At 49.7% G+C, this 24,588-nt stretch overlaps 2 protein-coding genes across 2 annotated transcripts in view; both read right to left on the bottom strand.

Moving 5' to 3' along the window:
- The window catches only part of LOC125939688 (uncharacterized), a 59,047-nt gene extending 35,594 nt beyond the window's left edge, over positions 1-23,453 (bottom strand). Inside the window, exons 1-3 of the mRNA XM_037706066.2 lie at positions 23,137-23,453; positions 15,931-16,189; positions 6,366-6,503 (exon numbers count right to left, since the gene is read on the bottom strand). Of these exons, the coding sequence (XP_037561994.1) occupies positions 6,398-6,503; positions 15,931-16,189; positions 23,137-23,443 (672 nt within the window). The 5' untranslated portion in view covers positions 23,444-23,453 and the 3' untranslated portion in view covers positions 6,366-6,397. The remainder of the gene's footprint in view (positions 1-6,365; positions 6,504-15,930; positions 16,190-23,136) is intronic.
- A 241-nt stretch (positions 23,454-23,694) lies between these two features.
- Positions 23,695-24,588, bottom strand: part of LOC119441447 (uncharacterized) — a 405,033-nt gene continuing 404,139 nt past the window's right edge. Inside the window, exon 7 of the mRNA XM_037706064.2 lies at positions 23,695-24,081. Within this exon, the coding sequence (XP_037561992.2) occupies positions 23,697-24,081 (385 nt within the window). The 3' untranslated portion in view covers positions 23,695-23,696. The remainder of the gene's footprint in view (positions 24,082-24,588) is intronic.

The following is a 24,588-nucleotide window of genomic DNA, read 5'->3' as shown; positions in this document are numbered from 1 at the left end:
ACGCGGCGCGACAGCCCATGAAGAATTCGCCCGGCCGGATTGATATCCATTAAGGCAAAAAGCGCGGCGCACGGTGAGAGTGGGAACATGAAGAGACAACATAAGAATGGGGAAGCGGACTGGAATAATATACAAGAATGGGGAAGTGCAAACGAAGCGCTTAAATAAATAAATAAAGAGAACACTATAGAATGGAGACAAGGAAGACATAGACACATAGACGGGTCACTTGAAGCGAGAACAAGGAAGCGCACAGCGAGGGGAGATCTTTTTCTTTCTTTATTGGAATACGCGATTTCTATTAAGCGCCGAAAAATCGCAGTCACGTATGGAAGAATGGGGCCAGACGAGAAAGATACTAAGAAGTTGTTGAAACATAGAGGGCACGTAGCTTAAAGGATTAATGAAACGAGACATGAAAAGAAGAAAGGAAGAAAGAAAAGCTGACTTTTGAGTACAGAGTTTCCAAATGAAGCGTAGAGAGAGCATAGCGATCAAACAACCTCGACGGCCCAATTAGGCCGCACAAGATTCGTCGTCTCTGGACGCCTCGATTTTTTTATTCCCTTGGCTTCTCCTACTTTGCCATCCAACTCCCATTCGGTGTGACAAAGACGACAGAATGGGGATGAGTAAACTGCAATAACGAGTAGGAGAGGGGGTCGCAGTTATTCGTGAATTCTCGACAAGGCGGTGCTCGAAAATATCGGAACTGAAGCCGATTCGCCAGCCCCCTCTAACCAGCGAGCATGGCGACGTCATCTGTTTCGGAGCTTCAGGTTATACGACTGTGTCAGCCTAACCTCCCTGAGCTAGCCATAAAGCGGGCACGTTGTAAAGAACTGAGAGGCCGACATGGGCGACGCACAAGAACAGCCCCCAAAATAAGAAAAGGAAGCAAAGAGAAAAAGACGAATTTTCCGCTAACGCACGCAAGAACTGCGGGCTCAGCTGGGGCTGTTCATGCTCCACTGCGATTTGCTCTCTTCCTTGTAGTAAGGCGCCCGCTCACTCAATCTAGGCCAGCCACATCGTGCAGTGCCTGACCAAATGTAAGCGGCCGACGAGCTTTTCGCGAGCGCAAGCACTGCTGCAGATTATCCTAGGACTTAGGTTGCGCCCAAGTCAACACTTTCCCCTCACGTTCAACAGCCATTTCCTGTGCAACCTCGCACTCGCCCACCATGTTCGCTCTCTCTCTCTCTCTCTTTGTTTTCTCTTTCCCTTACCCCCAGTGTAGTGTAGCAAACCGGACGCTCATTTAGTCGACCTCCCTGCCTTTTCTCTCCTTGCTTTCTCTTAGTCTATCCCTCAAATAGTCCAACCTCCCCCTTCTTTCTTTCTTTCTTTCTTTCTTTCTTTCTTTCTTTCTTTCTTTCTTTCTTTCTTTCTTTCTTTCTTTCTTTCTTCTTTCTTTCTTTCTTTCTTTCTTTCTTTGTTTGTTTCTTTCTTTCTTTCTTCTGTCTTTCTTTCTCTCTCCCTCTGTCTCTCTCTTGTGGTATGCGCACCACGGCCGCCAGACTGACTGCTCCCCTGGCGCCCGCCTTTTTCATTACAATATTTCATCCTTAAAGTTTTCACGCAGCCGGTAAACACCGCTTTCTGTGATCCCCAAGTCTGCGCCTGCTCTCCCCGACCCCTGTCGTTCCCACTGCCGTCGTTCTCTCGTCCATCGTAAGCGTACAAACGCACAAAGCAACGATCCTCGAGAATATTCACTCGTCAGCTATGGCGAAGACGGCTTGCCCTTACCGGGCTGCCCACGTCGATGTAGAGAGGCCGCTGTCGGGACGAGCCCGCCTGCGTTCCTCGGCCCGTTATAAGCTTATTACGGGGACGCCCGAAGGGACGCCGAGCCCGCTACGTCCTTTCTTCCCGGAGCAAGGCAGCACCAGACGGCAGTACTTTGCGGCGTGCGTCTGCGGCCTGCTTCGCTGAGCAGCTGCATCCCTCCGATGCTGAAAAAAATTGCTCCGCCGAACGTACAGAAGGGGTCTTCCGGAACGCTGGAGGGAGGTGAGGCGGTCCTCGAAAGGAGGTTGGGTCGGTTGTTACATATCGTGGAAAGAATGCAGGGACGAAACGCGAAAAATAAAGAGCGGAGAATGCCTCGACAAACAAGAGTGATGGCAACAGAGTAAGATGAAACACTCGCCATTAGGTATATGAGATGGGAAAGAGAGAGGGAGTAAGAGGAGAGACAGGGCGTCTCCCACGCGCAGGCACTTTATTTTTCTTCCCTTCGACAGCCGCTGCTACGTCTCCTTCTTAAGAGGAAGCTTCGAGGTTTGCGAGGGCGCGCTCACCACACGAGCTCATTTCCGGACGCGTAATTACTCGGCGTAGAAAAGAAAGACGATGGGGCATCGCGCTTTCCTCTGTGGGGACGGCCTCGCCATCCCGCAAGGCTCGTTCTTTCCTCTGCCGACGGCCAATTTATCGGAGGGAACCCACGAGAACGATGTTTCGAGACTGAGGGATGCGCGAGACTACTGCAATCGAGCCGACAAACTCGGGCCCAGGCGTGCCGCTTAGGGTGAGGATTGCTCGGCGTCACTGCGCATGCGTGAGCACTTGAGATATTCTCAATGCGCACTTTTCGATAGCGCGCGGTGGTCACTCGCTCAAGTGACCTCACGCAAACCTGTTTCAGTTCTGGCTTTCCTGATTGGTTGCTAATAATAGACTTTTTTATAATTCGCAACTGCGCTTATCTATCTGTGCAAGCTGCACATGGGACTTATCTCTTGAGCATGTTTTTGACCAGTAAGCCACGTCTGCGCATTCCATGTCATAAGGCAAGTAAACTGTGCTCGTACGCTCTGACTGAAAAAAAAAAAAAATATTGCACTGCCATAAGCTTGGCAAACTGCCGCGCGGAGAAGCTACCTTTACGATCGTGAAAATGTTCTTTTAATTAAAAAGCGAAAAATGATATTTCACTGCTTTCAAAATCTTAGAGCGGCAGCCGCTATAGGCTCTTTCAGCATTCGATGTCTTTATCCATGACCCGCCCCCCAAAATGTAGCATCAGCACGTCGGTATTGCAAAAAAAAAAAACTATAATCTACTCAACAACACGATATCGTCATCATCCTCGAGCCATCTGAGGTCTGTTTTGGGTGGAATTTCACGACTCCCTTCCGTTGAAATTCCTTCGTCCCTATTTTCACCGAGCGCAACACAAGCCCAACGCGTACACGTGCTTTCCATTCGATGTGACTCGATTAAAATTTTATGAGGCAAGGAATGAAGAGAACAAAAAACTACCGTCTTTCGCCAGTTCCCAATTTACGCCACTCATCAAGATTTCTTCACCACGGCACAGTCCAAAAACGTGCGGCGTGCTTGCTCAAGTCAGAAATGCGATCCGTCGTCGCGAAATGGTTGCCGAGCAATGTGGTCGCCACACGCCAAAGAGATCTCCTCTCTGAACGCCTAGACTCATGGAAGCAATGGCATTCATCCGATGACTTTTTATGCCACGGACTGTGCTCTTCCTTGCTAGAAAACGAAACCTCGCCAACTCTCTCCCGGCTCTCGCATTTTACTTCAAAAATAAAAACAAGAATAAATAGATGATAAAGAAGGCGGCAAAAATAACTCATTTAAAGCGTTCGCTTTTCGTCATTCTCTCGAGCACACAAAGAAAAAAAAAAGAAAGAAGGCGCCCAGTGTTGCTTTGAATCTTTCCACTAAGAAGCGAAGCATCGAAACTAACAAAGAAAGGTAAAAGAAGAAACCGAGACAGAGATTCCTCAAGAAGATAGAGACACGCAACAGAACCCAAATGCTTCTCATGGCCAAATAAGACAAGCCAAACGAGGCCAGCTGGGAAGAGGCCCTGCCGGAGAAAAGTACACTCTGAGCAGTAACTGGTGATGCGCCAGTGAACGACGCCAGAGAGGGACAAACGCTGCTGCGGATCGAAATCGAGGTAAAAACGAGCAACAGTTGCGCCCGCTGTAAAGCCGGAACACAACGGCCGGCAACCTCAACAAGCGTCTCTGTTTTCTTCATTTTTTTGCCCACTTCTTTCATTCCTTGTTACTTCTGTATCTCCAGATGTATCTGGTACACTCGTTTTGCACCGGCCTTCGTTCCACGGCCACTTCAAGACGACGCCATTTTCTCGAAGGTAGGCGGCGCCGGGCAAGGCGTTGCTCCTCGCGAAAATGGCTTCTCTTGAGAACCACACGTTTCCTCTCTTCTACCTCGCCTCCCACTTCCTTCTCCGCCAAAAGTTCCCACTTTCCTGGAGATGGAGGACTACGACGTGCGCAGCGACATCAAGAGAAGACGCGGGGAAAAAGAAAAAAAAAGAAAAAAAAAGGAGAAAGGTGTAAGACCAGGAAGCAAGGCCGGGAACTTAAATTTTAACAATGGGCTGTCACCCAGTGGCAAAAGCAGGCAGCCCGATCATCACGGCTTCTATATACGCGGCTTGGACTACTTGAACGGCCTCTTCGCGGGAAAGGAAGACCCGACACCAGAACAAAAACGCGCGTTTGCGCGCTGTCGCAAAGCAGCAGCGGCGTCTTTTCACGGGTGTTCCCCGTCCTTCGCTCGTTCTACGCTCTTCGTACGATCCTGTCATTTCACTCTTCTCCACAATCCTCGACGGCGGAGCTGTACTGGAGTAGCTCTGTCGCTGGTCTCCTGCAATAGGCTGCGATTGAAGCGCGCACTGCGGCTGGGATTTCCAGGAATATCCCAGAACGAAAACCAGCGCAGTAAGTCCCGCGCGCAGAGCGCTAACAGAGAGAAACGTGCGTTCTAATTTTGTCCCATGCCGGGGCATATCCTCTTTAGCGCCTCACAGAGCGTGGGCATTCCTACGAAAGGAACATGCCGCGCACTGTCGCTATTCGTGTCGTCACGCGTGACCTTTCCGGAAAAGAGCTTAACGTTTGTGCGCTTGAAGGAGCAGCGCAGAGTCCGATCAAGCGGTGTTTCAAAGTCTGCTCTATCGATCAGCGACGTGAGAAGCAGGGTGGGCTGGAAAGAAGGGATAACGTCTGCGTACCCAGCTCTGTCAACTTCGCTAGCTCTCCTCTCACAGGCCTCATAACTGAGTGATTTGCGCAGCAGTTAAGATGTTGAGTAAATGGAAGGATGAAATGAGGTAAGCCGCATGAAGGCAATTCACCGGTCCTATTCTCGCTTTTGTTTGACCATAGGACTGCGAGCTAAGCTGCGACAGTGACATGTGTCATTTGTGCGCCGATTTTCATCATCGGCCTATATTTACGTCCACTGCAGGACGAAGGCATCTCCCTGCGATCTCCGATTATCCCTGCATTGTGCTAGCTGATTCCAAGTTGTGCCAGCAAACTTCCTCACTTCACCGAACGACTTAATTCTATGCCGTCCGTGACTGTGCTTCCCTTCCCTTGGAGCCCATTCTGTAACTCTAACGGTCCACCGGTTATCCATCCTACGCATTACATGGCCTGCCCAGTTCCATTTTTTTCTATTAGTTTCAATTTGAATATGGTTTGCTCTCTGATCCACACCACTCTCTTCCTGTCTCTTAACGTTACACCTAACATTTTTCGTTCCATTGCTCGTTGCGCGGTCCTTAAAGGGACACTAAAGGGGAAAACGATTTCTTCTGTATCAGTAGATTACCCTTCCAGAATTCAGAAAACACCACTCTTACCGCGAGAAGCCATTTGGTGAGCCAATAAGAAACGAAAAACACAGAGGCGAGTGGCGACGTCACCTTGAAGTTCGGAACCAGCTCACCGTGACGTCATGGTTTTCGGCAGCGTATTCTAGGCCCCAGTTAATTTTATAGCGGTAGAGGTTGACTACATTGTGTCCTAAAGAAGCCCAACACTGAATATGGCAAGTTTCGGGACTTTTTACTCAGCCAACGTGGCGCAAATACAAAATACTTTAGAAGTCGTGACGTCACACTGAAGTGCTGACGTCGGGGCTACCGCGCGAAACTTAAAAAAAAAGATACTTTGAGCTTCATTTTCTCTTTTATTAATTGACCTATTGCAGTGTAATTAACGACAGCAGAGTTTTCGAAGAATACTTTATCAATCTAAGTTCATTTATTACTTTGCTTTAGTGTCCCTCTACCTTCTTCTCGAGCTTCCTTTGTTGACCTCCAAGTCTCGGCCCAACATGTTAGTGCCGGTGGAATGCAAATGATTGTACATCTTTCTTTTCAAAGATAGCAGTCAAGCTACAGGTCGCTTACGCCGAGTCAGCTGCCGCAATTTACGTTTCTTTACGTTCTCTTTGGTACCCGTTACCCTTCCACCCCCCTTGTAGAGTAGAAAACCAGAAATTTTTTGGTTAATCTCTTTGCTATTGCCTCTTTCCTATTGCTATTGCCAGAGCTCGCTTACCTCGCAACAACTCTTGCACGAGAATCTTGACTTCAGCCCTGGGTCGAGGAAGCTGCAGCCCTTCGGTGATCGGGTTGCTTGCTTCGGCCACTAGGTGGTAGGTTCCAGGCGACTCGAACACGCGCTCGAAGGTGATGCCTGGAACACAGGGGAAGATCAGGAAACGTGATGATAATAATGATGACTATCGAGATGATGATATCGCGAAATAAAAAAGTGCAGAAACAAAACGAAGAGAAGCTCAGTGACAGAACTGCTAATGCGAGAGGTGGCATGCTTGACTGGGCCCTGCATAGTCGGCTAAGACATCTGTTGAGTTGCGTTGTACGAGTATGTTAAGCATTCCATGACAGCAGACTTACTGCGTCGATAGAATAGATCAAAATAAAATACGGTGCAAAGAGTACAAGAGCGATATTATGCAGATTGCAAGTGTACTACTAGTTCCGAAACATTATCACACAGTAGAAACATATTTAGGGCTATTTGATTTCTGAACCAAGCTATGTTGCTGCAGTAGCCGAGGCTGGCGCCCGCTGAAGGAACAATGTAAGTAATCACAAATATGTGTGTAAGCATAGCACGTGGTTCCCGGTAAACCCAGTGTGCGCGATTCGAGACCGAGATATTCTTGCCGTCGACAATGCGTCTTTTCACGACGGATCCCTAACGGGTTGTCGTGAAGCACCGCTAAATCCGGTGCCGCTCACCGACTTAGAAATCTTAAATCGAAACTCAAGAGCCATACGGTCCCTTCAGCCGCTCGCAGGTGAGTTCAGGGGTCGAGAGAGATTCACAGATGTGTTTGTAAGCGTCAATGTGCGCTTAAATCATCTTAAGGCGCGAGCTCCCGCAAGCAAAGGAGAGCCAAATAGGCGGGAATAGTTCATATGTTCCATGATTGATTCTTCAACGTTTTTTGATGCTTTCGTGCGTTTGTGTGCGTCAATAAATGTGCGACTCGTTTCAAGGCGCGAGCTTCTCCCAGCGCAGCAGAGCGCATGCAAGCGTATGCAGCCTGACGCAAAGCGCATCTAAGCCGCGGACATGTCAAGCCGCTTGCGTATTATCACGGTAACGGGTCCGGGTTGACTACGTCGCCGTCATCCCTCTATACCGGGAAGACATTTCAAGTATACCACCGAAATAACGCACGAAGTTTGATGCAAATCTGAGGCACAGGGAAGCGAAAGTATAGAAGACCATTAATTTCCCATGAAGGGGGCAGAGGTCGCTACGAGTAGGGAGCGAATAGGGTGCCTCGATGTCCTCCTCGCCCGAGCGGCGGGCGAGGAGGACATCGAGGCACCCTAGGAGCGAAGCGGAGAGGCTGGGCGCCGCAACGTCGATCGAGGTGCGAGCCGTAGACAATAGACGTAGGCGGGAAGCTTCAGTGCGGAATAAAGAATATCAGTGTGCGAGACTTTTTTATATACTGTGTCGTAACAATTCGTTCGGCGTGGTGGGAGCGCGATCCGACGAATGGCTGCGACATGGGCGGAATATTACCGGATGAATTCATTGTTAGCGACCTGGACTCTCGCGGAAGATCACAAAGGGACGAGGGTCCTCTTCCGTATCGACAGAAAGGTCTTATGTACATATTTTAAAAACTGCGAATCTCAAGCGCTTTGCTATGTAAGAGAACTTGTCGATCTACTCCGACCTCCCTGAAGGGCTTATATTTCAGAGGGACGCACACGAAAACGAAAATACAAGAAATGCATTGACGAGAGCATTTATTAGGGATAGAGCAGGGGCAAAGGAAGGAATTTCAGCCAAGGGACATCATACATGACCTGAGATTGCGGATGCTGTCGAAATCAGACCTTAAACCATAGAGTTTTTTTTTTTTTTTACAAATATTGCTACAGGAAACACTAGCGCTGCGATAACATGGAAATAGTGGTTAGTGCATGTATTTGACTAATCTTCGTGCAATGGTAGCTTCAAACGTTCTTGGGAAGTTCTTTATTACGCTTCATATTTCTAAATTCCCAGGCACTCGTAATTTCTAAACACAGCAGCACGGTTAGTATCTGCGAACACGCGAAATCATTGCGAAGTAGTGTTACACTTGTAACGCAATATTTTGTTGAATATCATAATTATGCCAAGTCACGAAGCCTTTGCAAGCCAGAAGCACCAAGTTTAGGCAAGTCCATGTGCTGCCCATTCTTCCCACGCTGGCTGATCCGCTATACTTCCCGTTTCAATAGACCACTGGCGCGATCGTTCCCTCTATAGCTACGACATAAACCACTTCTGTGGCAAAAACATTGTTGTCAAACACGCAATGGATTCAATACTAACGATCATATACCTAGACAGGACAGAAAAGCAGGAAGGACTAAGGATTCAACGATGAGGCGATATAGCAAGGGCAACCTGGGCCCGGAGCCATCGTCTGGACCCGTCTCTGCCAACGTCTTGGCGGAACTTGCACCAATGAACAGAAGTGCCCTTTGGTCGAAACGTTCGCTCCAAAGTGACGCTTGGCGTCTGTTCGCATAGTGTTATTCATTTCCAGTTTCCATCTTCCGGCGATCCCTTTTCTTGCTTAAACTTTTAGTTACACACTTAAACGTGAGAAAAAGCGCTGCCTCATAAAACGCGTAGTAGCCGCGGACGGCGGATACAGCGACAAAGGTGCCCACATTTCTCCATGCAGCGGTACCGCGATCTCGCACGCCTATAGTTGGCGACACTGCGTTTCGCGTTCTTCATACTCTGCACCTGCTCCCGCCAGTTCCGACGAGCATCATAAACAGGCGTACGAGACGCGTCGTACATACCGGCGTAGCGTCGTATCGGCACCGCTTCTCCAAACTTGGGAGAACGAGTGGGAACCCAGAGCTGCGCAACCTGTAGCGACGCGAAAAGTCGTCGCACGCTGCGTCCGAACGACTACAACACGCGGCACAACATGCGCGCTTCCCGAGAGAATTAATTTCATTAACCTAAACGAACAAGCACCCCCGCACCCCACGAAGCAACAGAGGTCGTTCAATCGCTCGAGGCGAGCTTTTTAATTAGCCGCTGCTGAAATCTCGGGCGAAAGGTCTGATAGAAGCACAGCACGGAAGCGGCCACTTCACTTACGGCTTCGCAGTTGCTGTGCAGCGTTCGCGGCGTCGACGCGGGAAAGTGGATTCTAAACAGAAAGTCGAGCGGCACGCACAAAAGAACGTACTCGCTCGCTCTGAATGGCACCAGAACCGATTGTACCGGTATCGCGCGTCAAGTGAGCGTACTTGGGGCGGAGCCCACAAGCTTCCGGTTATTAAAACGAAAGCTTCTCTCTTAGCGACATTCAATCGCGAATACTTGATTCCGACAAGGGAGTGTATTGTTGCGTGTCGTATAGACAGTAGACGAGACGGTGGAGATAAATGAGGAACGGTAAAGATCGAGAAGGAGAAGAGCGGGAAGCTTCAGTGCGGAATAAAGAATATCAGTGTGCGAGACTTTTTTATATACTGTGTCGTAACAATTCGTTCGGCGTGGTGGGAGCGCGATCCGACGAATGGCTGCGACATGAGCGGAATATTACCGGATGAATTCATTGTTAGCGACGTGGACTCTCGCGGAAGATCACAAAGGGACGAGGGTCCTCTTCCGTATCGACAGAAAGGTCTTACGTACATATTTTAAAACCTGCGAATCTCAAGCGCTTTGCTATGTAAGAGAACTTGTCGATCTACTCCGAACTCCCTGAAGGGCTTATATTTCAGAGGGACGCACACGAAAACGAAAATACAAGAAATGCATTGACGAGAGCATTTATTAGGGATAGAGCAGGGGCAAAGGAAGTTAGAGAATTTCAGCCAAGGGACATCATATATGACCTGAGATTGCGGATGCTGTCGAAATCAGATCCTTAACTTTAAGCAGGAAAGGCTTTCAGCAATGCTTGCTCCAGCAATTAAAGAAAGAAAGAAAGGTAAGTGGAGAATGGCCCCGAGGGATAGAAACAAAAAGAAATAATAATAAAAAAAATCCCCACCCAAGCACTCCGTACAGATGGTTAATCAGCGAAGCTGAAATGTGCGGTCCCGGTGTTTAGCAGTGGGTTAATCCCGACGCTGTATTGAAGCGTTTCTCAATTATTGGTTACATGTTTGTGTTTATAGCGGAACGCAAGCGCCAATGGCGGGCGGATGCTGCTAACCACGACGCCGAGCTAACTCGAGATATCGAAAAAAAATTAAATTAAATTATGGGGTTTTACGTGCCAAAACCAGTTCTGATTATCAGGCACACGGTAGTGGGGGACTCCGGAAAGTTGGACCACCTGGGGTTCTTTAACGTGCACCTAAATCTAAGTACACGGGTGTTTTCGCATTTCGCCCCTATCGTCGAGATCTCGAACGCATGCGACAATGGCGAGCCAAGGAGGCGGCGTTGCGGGCAGAGCAGGCGCGCGTCCTTGGGTACGACGCAGAGAACGACGTCACTAACGGCGCTGCCAATGGCGCGCGTGCTTGGGTGCGACGTAGAGAACGACGTAACTGACGGCGCAGCCAATGGAGACGTTTAGCGAAACATGGGACAAACAGTTTTTCGTTTCGCCTAGCCATGTACAGCTCTCGTGCGCGAGCTCACCGTGTCCTCCCCCCCCCCCCCTCCCCGCTCCTCTATCTCATCGTTCTATTCCCTCTTTCCCGTCCCCCAGAGTAGGGTAGCCAAACAGACGCATTTCTGGTTAACATCCATGCCTTCTCCTTCTCTCCTCCTCGCTGTAAAAAGAAACGGAAACTCCATTTGAGACATCCCTGGCCATCATTCGCTTGTCACGACGTACTCATGAGCATCTGATTTTTGTTTAGCGACGTCGATAAAAACTGTCAAAAGTCACGTTACATTTCCGCGACTATGCGAGAAATCGTTCTCTTACGAGCCTGTTTTATTCCGTAGTAAAGCCATCCCTAATTTCCCACACGTGGTCATACCCTTTGCTACGATTTCTGACGCTGCCAAATTGGCTCTCAAGTGATCATAGTGAATGCAAACAAGGAGCGCAGCGTAAAATATGTCAGTTGCTATTGGCGCGATGAAATCGCTCGTGGCATCATCGAAAACCCGTGTGCTAGGGTGAGGGGATGTCGTGGACTGAAATCTTATTCATTTCACGGATTGCATGACTTGTGACATCTACACACCGCTGAAATTAATTACGCACTTCATCTCTCAAAGCATGCAACAAAGGCACTATGACATCGAAAGCCCATAATGAGAACGCGCGGCAGCTGCGGTGAAGGTGCTGTCACATGCGAGCGCACAGAATGACATTTTAAGCTGGAATTTATTTTTATGCGCGACACACAAAAATGCAGATTCAAGCTTTACAGGAAAACCGATCGAAGCACGCCTTTCGGTTTACGTTGTTGCACCAGGTCATTTACTGTGCTGGCTAGAACGAAACAAATTAACAAGCTCACAGAAAACATGAAAATAAATTGGCGATAACATGGCAATAGGCTAATTAATTAATTACATCGACTTTCTATTATTGATATTACTTGTATTATACGTTTCTGTTATCCTGGCATCCATTCGGTCTTAAATAATTTCAGCTTGAAAATCTTTACCTTTTCTTCTTTTCGGTTTTGTTCGACTGGTTTCAGCCTTACAAGTTACCGGCACGGCAAATTTTTTGCCTAATCTTACTTTCGACCTGCCACGTGTGTTTCAATCGAACCTTTCACCAGTAAACGCTTTCACAGAATTATCTCTGTTATCATTTTTTTATCGCTCTCACTCAAGGAGCGCGCTTAGCGTTTGGGACACTTCGCGAACATTGTCGCTCAAGTCACTAGCGACACAGACGTGCCCATTCAGACTCTTAAGTACGACGCGAATAGGGCAAGTCATTTTATAACCCACGCGAGCACCATCGACAGATGTGAATTGTACGATGGCGAACACACGACTAGGATTACGAGACCTGTGCTCCAACGCACTTCCGAGTAACAGGCGCGCCCTGTCGTCGTAGACGGGATAGAAGCCGATCAAACACGTTTAACAGACTCCTCGCACCCACAACTGTCACACGGTAGGACTGGGACGAAGAACGAGCACATGACAAGCGACACAACAAACGATACAACCAAAACAGTGCTTCTTGCTTTGACCTCACTGAATGAATGAATAGTACCGGTCGTATGGGGCTGTCGATTTGCCTATGAAACGTTGCACTGTCTTGACAGAAAAAAAAAATATGACGTTACACATCGTCGTAATCGGCTTGTCCCCCAAGCGTTCATCCGTCTTCATGTTGAGGCACGTAGAGAACGCGTTATTATATTGCACTGTTGTAGCAATAAGCTCGCCAAGGCTTTGGGGAGCGACCATCGTCAATTACATTTCTAGTTATGAGGGTCAGTTTAGAATTTTCGGGTACATTGTCGCTTAGAAGCACTCGATATGACCACGTCAAGCGTGAGCTATCTTTCCTCCAGCCTCTCTTTAATATTTCAGTGTGTTTCTTTTCCCTGAAATATTACGCTTTGAGAGCCACCGCCGTTCACATATGCAGTATTTAGCGCAGTTCAGTGACGCACTAACCAGGCACTGAAATATCTACCAAAAGTCAAATTAACAGGAGCGGAAGGCTATTCTTTGCCCGGGTTGCCTTATCAGATGAAAGTAGTTTAAATTACTACACTAATGGCTGCTCCTGGCCTCGTTCCACGTATTACATTCCACGCATTCGTGATTGACGACGTGCTCCAAGCGCACTTCCCTAACCACCGCGACTCTCCGTCGCATCTGGCGCACAGCGGCCGCTCGTGTACAGGCTGAACGTTTCAATTTTCCTTCCGTTAATAATGCAACACCCGCGAACTTGGTCGCGGCCCAACGAGGCGACGGCGCAATGCCCCCTTTTTTCTTGTTTCTTTGTTTTAAACAGCTTGCAAAAGAACAGTACAAGGCAACAGAACCCGGCCTGGGGAGAAGCTGCAACCCCTTCCCCCTGCTGCAAGATGCAGCTGCGTATACTTCTCCTCGGTGTTGCCGTGCCGGCGGTGTGTCGCTCAGCCTTCGCCTATCCGAGCGCGCATTTTGGGGCTCGGGATGCAAGCCCGCTGGTGAACCGGAGCCTGTCTGGGGCGCACGTCTGTAGCGCGAGTAAGGCGCTCCTCGCGGATACGAAGGAAGCGGCGGCGGCGCGGAATTGGACCGTTAGCCCGCGAAAGAAGATTGCGTGCCCGGGAATCCAATACGGCGTCGGGCCACGCCGAAGCGCGCGATGGCGCAGAGGGAAGGAGAGCATCGATATTCTATAAATACGTACGAAGCAGCTCGCGCTCCCTGTTCCCACTGCACCCTGTTCCGAACCCCGAGCTCACGCTGGCGTGCGTGCCCGGGCCACAGGAAGCGACGCCGAGATACGGCGATTGGAAAAGCTATAAGTAATGCACTTGCCGCTGGCACTTCGGCCGCTGTGCGGGCGCTTCGGAGGTTGTTTCGAACGGAAGAGTTGTCAGTCGATCCGGTAAGGTAGCGCAAGCCAGTACAGTGACAGTGCCAACGTTGCCTACATAACGAGCACGACAGTGTTCTGCTTCTCTGGGGTTTTCTACTGGGTCTACGAAAAGTAACTGGGCAGTGGATATGGTATGGTGCACGGTCTCAAAACTTCAGAGAGACAAAGAGAGAGAAAACAATTGGCTGTGGCGTAACTCAGTTATGCCTGGGTGTGCGTAGCTAGAGGTACGGTTAATGCTTAGCTTGGTGCTTGATTCCGTCGTTGATCCGCGGCCCTGGCACGAGATGCCGAACTAGACGACGAACCATCCTCATCTGAATGCACTTCTCTGGCCGCTTCGTACTTACGACGCTTCTCGAGGCGTGCGGCTCGTTCTTCCTCCGTCTCCTCGGCTCGCTGCCTCCTCTTGGATTCGTTCCGACGACGAAACCTGGCTTCTTTCAGTCTCTCCGACTCACTTTCCCTATCTGCCGACGAATCCCACCAAGCCGCCCCTTCGATATATACGATGCAACGCCGGTTCCTCCGGCGATGCAACGACGGTAACGCCGATGCAACGCCGGCGGTTGCTAGGCAACGGCTCAGCTCGCGGTTTCACCAGCTCCTCCTCTGACGTCATGCCAGATGGAGCGGCGCTGCCAGCTGCGGCGATTGCTAGGCAACGGCTCAGCTCGCGGTGCGGCCGCCGACCACAATGAAACGGTGAGAATACAGCTAATGTAGCTCTCGCTACAAAAGTCGTAAGGGAAAAGCAGGGAGGTTAACCAGGCTGAGCCCGGTAGGCTACCCTGTACTGGGGAAGGGGAAAAAAGGATTGAAAAAGGAAAAGGAAGACAGAAGTTCACAGCCTGCACATTTACACAGTCAAGCGTTCACCGCCGAGTTTCGTCACAGGCGGTCATGCATGCCAGTGCACCTCAAAAAACGCAGCAGCACCTTTGTAGCCTTGCACATAGCAGACGCACGCAAGGTCTTCTCCTCCGTAAAAGACATGCCGTCTAAAAGTCCCAAAGCCGTCCGAATGGCAATCCTCTCATCTTCGTATCTGGGGAAGTCACATAAGAGATGTCTGGTGGTTCCCTCAACACCACATGTGCTGCAGTTGGCAATGTCCACCATTCCAATTAGGAATGAATCGGAGTTTGTAAAGGAAACACTTACTCGCAGGCGGCACAGCAAAACTTGAAGTTGTACTTACGGCAGAGCAGTGATCACTAAAGGAGATGTCTAAAATGTCCACCACCGGCTTGAATACATATCTGAGACGACGCTGCATATTAATAATCAACACTCGGTGGAGGGTTGGTAATGGTCGGAGTTAATACCTCGGCGGAAGTAATGGCTGTCTGCAGCTCCTGCAGTGTCTGAGGATTGTTCTCGTACACCCGTGCTTTGAGTGCACCCCACGGACGCTTTCAGAGAAACTACAGGTCTTGCGATATCATATCGCACGTGAGCCTGCAATGTCACTCACAAGTTTCATCATAGGTTTGTATATTTTCTCACTGCACAGTTACTTTTCGCACAACCAAGTAGCCATTGCTGTCTTTTTGATGATTTAGTGCGACGTAATCAGAGACAGCCAAATGCAGGGGTTGGAAAGCGGGAAGTCATCGTTTCCAGCCGAACAAATCGTTACTAAAAACCATGAAGGTGCTGCAGAACCTTAACGAGAGTAGCTCATGGTCAAGTGATGACATTTTGTCTAATCGAAGTTAAGAAATAAAAGGATAAAGGACAAGTTGTTTCATTAGAGTGTTGGTGGTAGTTTAAAATTGAAATTGAAATAAAGGCCAGCATTATTTAAAATTGAAATACTCGCCTCCAAGCCAGATATGGTAAAGTCTACAGGGATCCATCGGGGCATCGCTAGAGGTAGCAACTGAGACTAACATCGACGCTATGCACTGTACTGCGTCCGGCACCGACCGTCACGTGGCTCGTGGCCAGGTGCCCAAAGAGAAACGAAGGCACGTCGCGCTGGTCGAAGTGTCGTGATCCACTGGCATCATCCTTAACACATAACCGCAGACACATCATATATAAAGAAGCACAACAGAAAAAGAAACTCACCGGTGTTCCTGGCACGCAGCTGCCCAGCCGGCGCAGTGGTGTCGCCGGACCGAGCGCAGTTCCCAGTCGACGGTGGCGTTTGCGCCACGACGCAGCGCGGCCCGGAACGAGCCGCGACGGCCGGCCGCGACCACGGCGTAGTCGCTCGGCTCGAGCGTCAGGCCCTCGGCGGGGCTGCCCACGTACACGGACCGATCGATGAGTCTGGTCACGCTGCCCAGCGGGTTGCTGGCCGTCACCGACACCGAGAAACGTCCTCCTGCGGAGACGCCCCCAGAGGAGCACGACACCGCACATCGAGACATCATCTTCTCTCCGGCGCTAACTTGCTTTGCATCGACCTCGAGAGGGCCACCACACAAAAGCCTGGGGGTGTACTGGAAAGATATACTAGCGCCTTTCCCGCCTCGTTCGCCACCCGCTATCATTGAGCGGCGCGTGCAATTTTGCGGACGCTTTCGCGAGGCGCAGTTACGGTCACTGGGATGCGAGGAGAATTCGAGGTAACCGAGCGATGCGCCTCGCGGTGTGATATGCGCCCCTATGGCTGCGATGGCAAGTTTCTAATTTCTCACTCGCAGACTGCACTCGCTGGTTCGTGGGCCCTGGATTGCGGAATAAATGTATACGTGCCCTAAAGAGACAAGCCCCTCCATTTACGCAGCCGCAATTTACGCAGCCGCGTTCTCCCTTGTTTCTATAACGCGGCATTTACATTTCGCAGCCGTGCGTGATAAATTTGCAGCCCCTGCGTAGTATAAGCAAGGCACGCGCTGCAGAACTGTTCACGTAAAAGCGCTTCGCGTTCGCGATAGCAAGGGGAAGAGGAAGTTGCCATCAGTAGAGAAAAGCCGCGGCAACTGTCTCGCACAATGGCGGACACCTCGACCGCAGTTACGGGGAAAGGAATTGGGGAAAAAAGAAATAAAAATTTGGTGACGACAGGACCGACACAAGAAGGCTCCGAGGGGAAAGTAGGAGGAGGAAGAAAGAAGGAAGGAAAGGCAGAGAGGTCAACTAGACACACGTCCGGTTTGCTACCCTACACGGCGGAAGGGGCTTTAAGGGATGAAAAGAAGGAAAGAAGAGGGAAGAACGTACTTTCAGTGTGAATACGTGCGCTTGTCCAACACTTCACAATCGGTCACTGAGACCGGTCGAGTTCATGAAGCGACGCGGGCATTGCTACGATTCCGAGGGGAATGCGTACCTCATAGCCTGTAGGGTTACCAGCAATCAGCCACTTCCATGTATTGTTCTACACTCTTAAAGATTGCGCAGCATTTGGAGCATAAATTTATCCCACAACGATATTCATCATCAATCAATCTTTTGTTCATTATTTTTTTTATTAACGCTGCGCGCACGGTAGTTTCCGATGAACGTACATTTGCTTTCATTAAGCCTTGTTCTCTTTCTCGCTCTCATGTATCCAGACATTTAATGGATAGACACGACCAGACATGTGCGAGTTTTTGAGCTCGCACGGTAAGTACACCTCTAATATTATTCCGTAAATAAGAGTTCAATACTCTGACAGTGATTATTTTCTTTTTCGCATCTTTGAATAGAAAGAAAATAGCATTAAAATTCCAACATTAACCTGCGGGGCATTCTAGGCTCGGAAGCACCGCCTGCTCATTGTTCTCAACAACGTAGCGCCTAGTTTTTCTAATGTCTAAAGGTTTTGATGAGACTATCTGAATCACTTCAGCATGCATGCGTGTGTGTGTGTGTGTTTGTGGATGTATGCGCCCTTCTATGCTTCGTGCGATCCCTGCACGTATCATGTCAGTTTCTAGTCCCCAAACCCGAACTAGCATGCCAGGCCATCAGGCATGCTAACATCTACGGCATTTCCATAAAGACACCGTCTCTTTCTCTCACTCTGACTTCACTTCATCCCACTTTACGTCACTTCGTCCTTTTATCCAGCGTTCTGCGGTTTACGGAAGGGGAAAGCTGTCCATGAAATCTGGACTAAGTAAATTAATGACAACATAACTGTCGTGGTGCCCGTCGAAAAAACACTCGTGCTTTCGCTAAACAATCGCTGCGCAGACGTAACCGCAACGCTAAACCCTGGTGCTCAATATGAATATGTATCGCTGAATGCTAAATACGTGAGCAGTTATTCGCAGTTACTTCACGGAGTCCCAGGCGGGACAGTTTCTAATGCGTTCCTTGTTTGTAAGTAGAATCGCGTACACTTGGATCATGTTATAGATTAAGGGAGTTAAAGGAAGTAACCAAGCGAATGAATATTCTTAATTCTTTCCTGTCGGCGTTTCCTATGGCAAACCGCGTATCGACCATCGCATGCACTCCCGATAAATGTGAGCGTCGCAGACAACAAATCGAGGCCAGAGAGCGCTCGAGTAAAGCGACAGGGCGTGCCGCGATGGCACTATACGTGAACAACTATGACACATGGGCAGAGGGAGATATAAACGACGCAACGCGAATCATTCCGCCGCTGGTGCAAATCCTCTGCCCTTCCTGTCGGCACGGGCCTCGTGCAACGTCAGTCAGCGCAGAGGATTTTAGCATCGCCTCGACAGTGTCCCGGCGACTCTGCAAAGGCTAAGTCAGCGGACGCGTCACTGCCTCCTGAAATCATGTTACGAGATCCTGCCCAGCGTCAAGCATAAAATAGCTAAGCAGGGCATCGCGAAACAACCGAGGTTTGCGAAATGCGGTCGCGCTCGTGAAATATGTAAGCCACTTACAGCAAGAGAAACAAGAAGACGCAAACCGAAACGTTAACGAGGAGGGAAGAAGAATGAGCAACGATTACGCGGGCACAAAGAGGCCGCGGAAGTGATGACGAAGGCGAAAGATGTCCTCAACTCGCGGCCACAGAGGCGGACCGCTCGGCGCAGCCGATATAAATCACCTCGCCAATAGAGATGCGCGCGAACGGGCCATTATTTCCGCGTCTTAGCACCGGCCGCCCCTTCGAGAGAACAAAGCGTCCAACCAATGACTCGCGGCCGCTGGACAGCAAGGCCTCGAAGGACGGGAAGAACGACGAGACGAGGCGGCAAAATGTAAACGCAGCGCGAGGCCGTAACACGGCGACGATCCGCCTCGACCAAACAGTCGAGAGCACTCGATCAGTTCTCTCGACGGCGCGTAAATGATACGAACGAACGCAAACGCCGCAGGCGAGTTGCCGGAACGTATACTACCAGCAGTACGTGCGCCTGCGGGCACAGTTCTCGCGACTCTAGCACGTACGAACGTAATCCCTCTCGGCGAAGAAGGACAAAGTAAAAAAAATAAAAGAAGAATGACCAAATCGGGCGTGAGAAACAGCGTCAGATACGTGATGCCGGTGACAGTGCTCCCTCGCATCACCCCGTTCTCTTCATCGGCGCTCGTCAATCTCTTCCCGGACCCTCATCACCGCCGTCACGGCAGATAACCTCCCAGAAGGAACGCGGCTACGAGGCAGCGTTTCGCACCCTCGCGTTTACGGGCCAACAAAACGGGAAGCAGACGTCACGAACGAAGGAAAGAGAGAGTTAGGGAAGGGCACCACCACTCAGCCGACCAAGGAGTCCCGAGAGATGGCCCTCAGCTGGTCGCCGAGGAGAGCTGGCCGCTCGCGCTTTCTTTTGTTTGTCTTTACGGCTGGAAAGCAGCGACCTCGCAAGGGGCTGCGGCCGGAGGAGAACTGCCCGCCGCATTAACGCCAAATGGGCACGCGAGGACCATCCGTTTCGGAAGGGAAGTAGGGGGGACAGCGAGGCTGCGGTGGCGGCGATTCGGGCAATAAGAGTCCGGCGGTAACGACGGCGGGCGCACGGCGGCTCGGGCCGTCGCCCACTCTGCTATACGCGCTGCCTCGCTCGACATCGTCCGAGGAGCGATGGCCGCTTCTCGGCGGACGACGCGCGCGCGGTCGCATTCTCGAGAAGGAAGGACGGCGCGCGCAGGCAATCAGTCCCCCGGCTACTCGAGGGACATCTTTGTTAACGCTGCCACATCGTCTCCTCCGGCGGACGCCCGCACTCGAACGGCGCATAAGCCGTGAGTACGCACGGCTGCCTCTGCCGACGGACGTGACGTCACCTCGGCCGGCTCTTTTTGCTTTATACCGCTTTTCTCTCGCACGGCTGTAACGCGGGAACGTGCGCGGCTTCGTAAAATCCGGAGCGATGTCACCCGGTCCAAATGTGCTTGCTTTGCGCCAAGGTTCTTGCCCAAAGAGGGAGCGCCGAGATGGAAGCCTAACTTTCTCGCATTATACATTATGACAGTTCAAACTTGACTGTCGTCGTTTTCTTAACCTCAAATAACGGTAACATCCGGGCGAGTTTAAAGGAGTTTAATTGAGCGGATCATTTAAACAAGTTTAAATGAGCGGATCATAGCTAACTGCGCCGACAGGTGTCGTGTTATAGCACGTAACACAAAACACCTGGCACTGAAGTGAAGTTTGTATTGCCCCAGTAAATTTAATAACATGTAACCATAACATACATGACTACTACCATTATTTAAAGTAAACAACGCCTGTCACCTATAAAAATGTGCATATGTATACCTTTTTAAAGGATACCGTGTTTAGAGAGTGTGTTTTCAGTCAAATCTGCACGAGAACGTCGAAAACACAGACTGGACGCATGAGCGCACCCAACTGCTCAGTACTTACCGAGTGAACGCTCACTATTTCGTATTCGGCGAATGTGCCCTACCTTTGCGACGTCTTCGTTTGTTTCACGCGTCTTTCCAAAGGAATAAATCAGTTCGGGTAACACAGTACAGTAAATGTTTTAACTTTGACGAAGGCAACACGGTTTGAGAAAGTATTTCTACAAAAATAAATACCAAAATGAGATCGAGAATAGGAAGGACTAACACTGCCGAACAGGCAAAGGACAAGGATATTTCTGAAAGCTTGCTCCCTAAGAAAATGCGCGTACTTAAGGTGGCGGTCCCACTCCGGCGGCACGAGCGTTTTCAGTGCTTTTGGAGCAACCGTGGCGGCTCTTCTACTTAAGATATGAAGTTGTCGTATAAACCATAAAAAGTTTAATTCTTGTAGATTCCAACTATATATGATATAAAGAAATTGATTGGTGTGATTTAGAAATAAATGTTCAAGAACAAGCATGAGATACATGGTTTTCGCGAACTGTGTCTCAGTTGTGACCATATTCAGAAGAAACTACCGCACTTACTGCATTGCGGCTTGCTCTATAGCTTTAGGACATATTTATCTAGTTCCTAGACGTAGCAAATTAATTTTTAATGTTTACTTTTTGGATAATTTGCTTTCGAAAATTGCCAAATATTGCAATCTTCCGTTGTAAACAGCCCGGCAACTACATGCTCAAGGATGCTAAATTTTGAATAAAGTAGAGTTCAAGACATTTCCATTTAGGACACAAAATTTCATTCATTTAACTTTATTAGTTTTCCTAATAATGCAGCCGAAAATAAGCAATATTTAGAATTCTGGTTTTATTTTTGCCCCTTTTTGCGGGAAGGTAATAAGGCTGCGAAGCTGCGCTTTAAAACTAATAAAGTTAAATGAATGAAATTTTGTGTCCTAAATGGAAATGTCTTGAACTCTACTTTATTCAAAATTTAGCATCCTTGAGCATGTAGTTGCCGGGCTGTTTACAACGGAAGATTGCAATATTTGGCAATTTTCGAAAGCAAATTATCCAAAAAGTAAACATTAAAAATTAATTTGCTACGTCTAGGAACTAGATAAATATGTCCTAAAGCTATAGAGCAAGCCGCAATGCAGTAAGTGCGGTAGTTTCTTCTGAATATGGTCACAACTGAGACACAGTTCGCGAAAACCATGTATCTCATGCTTGTTCTTGAACATTTATTTCTAAATCACACCAATCAATTCCTTTATATTATATATAGTTGGAATCTACAAGAATTAAACTTTTTATGGTTTATACGACAACTTCATATCTTAAGTAGAAGAGCCGCCATGGTTACTCCAAAAGTACTGAAAACGGGGGGCTCGTGCCGCCGTAGTGGGACCACCGCCTTAAGGTGTGTCGCTAAAGTGGTAAGCAACACCTCGGCATGTCACAATAGTCCCTCTTTGATTACGTATACAATTAACAATAGCTTGGAGTATGGTCCTGTCGAAGCATATGTATGACCTCTGGAACATTGAACAAAACCATTCCCCTTTCGGGTCCAATAAGGAAGATATCATGATCAGGGGACCCTGATCATGAAAAAGAAATTAACCGAAGAATAAAATTGGGTTGGAGTGTATACGGCAGGCATAGCGAAATCCTGACTGGGAGCTTACCACTGTCGCTGAAAAGAAAAGCGCACAATCATTGGATTCTACCGGTGCTAACAAATGGTGCAGGAACTTGGAGGTTAACAAAGAAGCTCGAGAAGAAGTTAATGACCGCACAAAGAACGACGGAACAAAAAATGCTAGGCCTTACGTTAAGAGACAGGAAGAGAGCGGTGTGGATGAGAGAGCAAACGGCGATAGCGGGTATTATAATTGACATTAAGCGGGAAAAATAGGAGCTGGGCAGGCCATGTAATGCGTAGGATGGATAACCGGTGGACCATTAGAGTTACAGAATGGATACCAAGAGAAAGGAAGCGCAGTCGAGGACGGCAGAAAACTATGTGGTTTGATAAGTTAGGAAATTTGCCGGCGCAAGTTGGAATCAGCTAGCGCAAGACAAGGGTAATTGGAGACCACAGGAAGAGGCCTTCGTCCTGCAGTGGACATAAATATAGGCTGATGATGATGAAGGAAGATGTCGCACGCTAGGACCTGCCGTAATGACAACAGAGACCAGACGGAGGTTGACTTTCCCTGTGTGCGTTCCTGCATTGTCCACAGGGAGCAGAACACACAAACGCACCGCTGCACAATACATAGATACGTTCCGCTTCTTCGAGCCAAAAATCCATAGTTTCTCGATATGAACAGGCGCGTCTCGTCCCCTCGAACTCCCCGAGAACACCCCCATCGGAGAGCCGCCGCTGGTACATGTCGGGAAAAGAATGGCGAACGTGAGCGGAATCATTAGCCACATCCGCGCGCTAAGCCACTGTCCACAGAGGCCTCAGTGAAACAAAAAGAACGCAGTACAAGATGGACACTGCTCTACCCTTTCGCTAACACTCCTCGTTCCATCGCATTACCCTCTTCCGTTTCATGTTAGCCAGCTGTGAGAGAGATGAGACACTCACCGCGCTTGTAGTGATGGGTCACGACGGCCGAGGCAGCGGACTGTGTCATCGATCCGGTGCCTTCTTGAGACGCCCTGCCGGCCGGCTCCACGCGCTGACTGCTGCCATCGCCGAAATGGAAGACAAACACCACGTCCGAGCCCCTGGCAACGTGGGCGCCGACCTGGACGCCGCTCGAAGGACAATCGCGCGGCTGCTGTTGCTGCTGCTGCGGCGGCGGCGGCGATGATTCGCGCTTCTGTTCTCGCCAGAGCCTCGGTGACACTTGGTCGTCCGGACTGCGTATCGACAAGCCGTCTTGAGCCATCGGCGACGACAGCCGGCGGACGTCGTCACGTCTTGCGGTTCCTCGGTTCACCTGGCGAGGCGCACGGTCAGGTAGGAGGACGCGCGGCGCATTCGTTATCGCGGTATTACGGTCAACTTGGACTTCCTCCTCCGCTCCCGGAAGTAAGGATTCTAGATTCCGCGAAGCGCGTTCATTGTAGGATATTGCAAACGGTAATGTCACCGACTGATGTCGATACGTCGCCGCGGACTCTTCTTCTAGGTCAACAGCGTCAGAGTGATCGCCATGTCTCGAGCGGATTATCTTCTGAAGGATGCCTTTCCTCCTGCCCGCAGTCCCGAAGACAGTGCTCGCCGGTTCTACGACGACGACGACGACCAGTGCCGCGCATCGAGGAAGGCGTCGTCACCAAGCTGGCGTTTCCTTCGTTTCCAGAGTCGCCACTGTTGCGGCACGGCTGCAGCAGAACTACGTAGCGGCCTCCGATGACGTCGGCGGCCAGGCCGTCAATGGCTTCCACCACTCTCAACGGCCGCCCGATGTGGGCCACGGGACGGGCACTCGTGGGCGTCAGCAGGGCGTTGGAGGCGGACACGCTGACGCTGTACGTGCCCGCAGCGCTGAACCGGTGACGTGCGATGCTGGTTCTTCCTCGGCTGCGGTGGGAAATAAAATTGAGAATTATCCCGATTATTCGATGTGCTGTGTAACCACACTAAATCATGGCGTGCTTATAATTATGGGCTGGTTATGTCAAATACCGAGCCCAATACTGCGAATATGCCTCACAACGTTGGCGTCACGGGCTGCGCTGTTTTCGAATAATTTCGGGAACAACGGCTTCATTCTGTCTTAATATCTCCTCTCCAATTTTCTTACGAACGTCATCGGTCTTATGTCCTGATTCAGAACCATGGAAGCGGAACTCGCGTGGAAAGCACATATGGTGCGCCTCTGGCACAGTGGCTGTCTCTGCATCACCTTTACGCCACTCGTTTCATATTCATGTTGTAATTCCAGTTCAAATACATTCCGTCTGTTTTGAGCTGTAATCACATAAAAGGCCTCCCACCCCCGACTTTAGAGTCTGCCTCGTGTAACGCAAAGGAGACGCAGCCGCTTATATGTATTAACTATTTATTTATGGGTTTTTACGAGCCAAA

This window comes from Dermacentor silvarum, chromosome 2 (assembly GCF_013339745.2).
Source record: "Dermacentor silvarum isolate Dsil-2018 chromosome 2, BIME_Dsil_1.4, whole genome shotgun sequence".
Classification (NCBI taxonomy): Eukaryota; Metazoa; Arthropoda; class Arachnida; order Ixodida; family Ixodidae; genus Dermacentor; species Dermacentor silvarum.
This window is presented reverse-complemented; position numbering and strand designations above follow the sequence as displayed.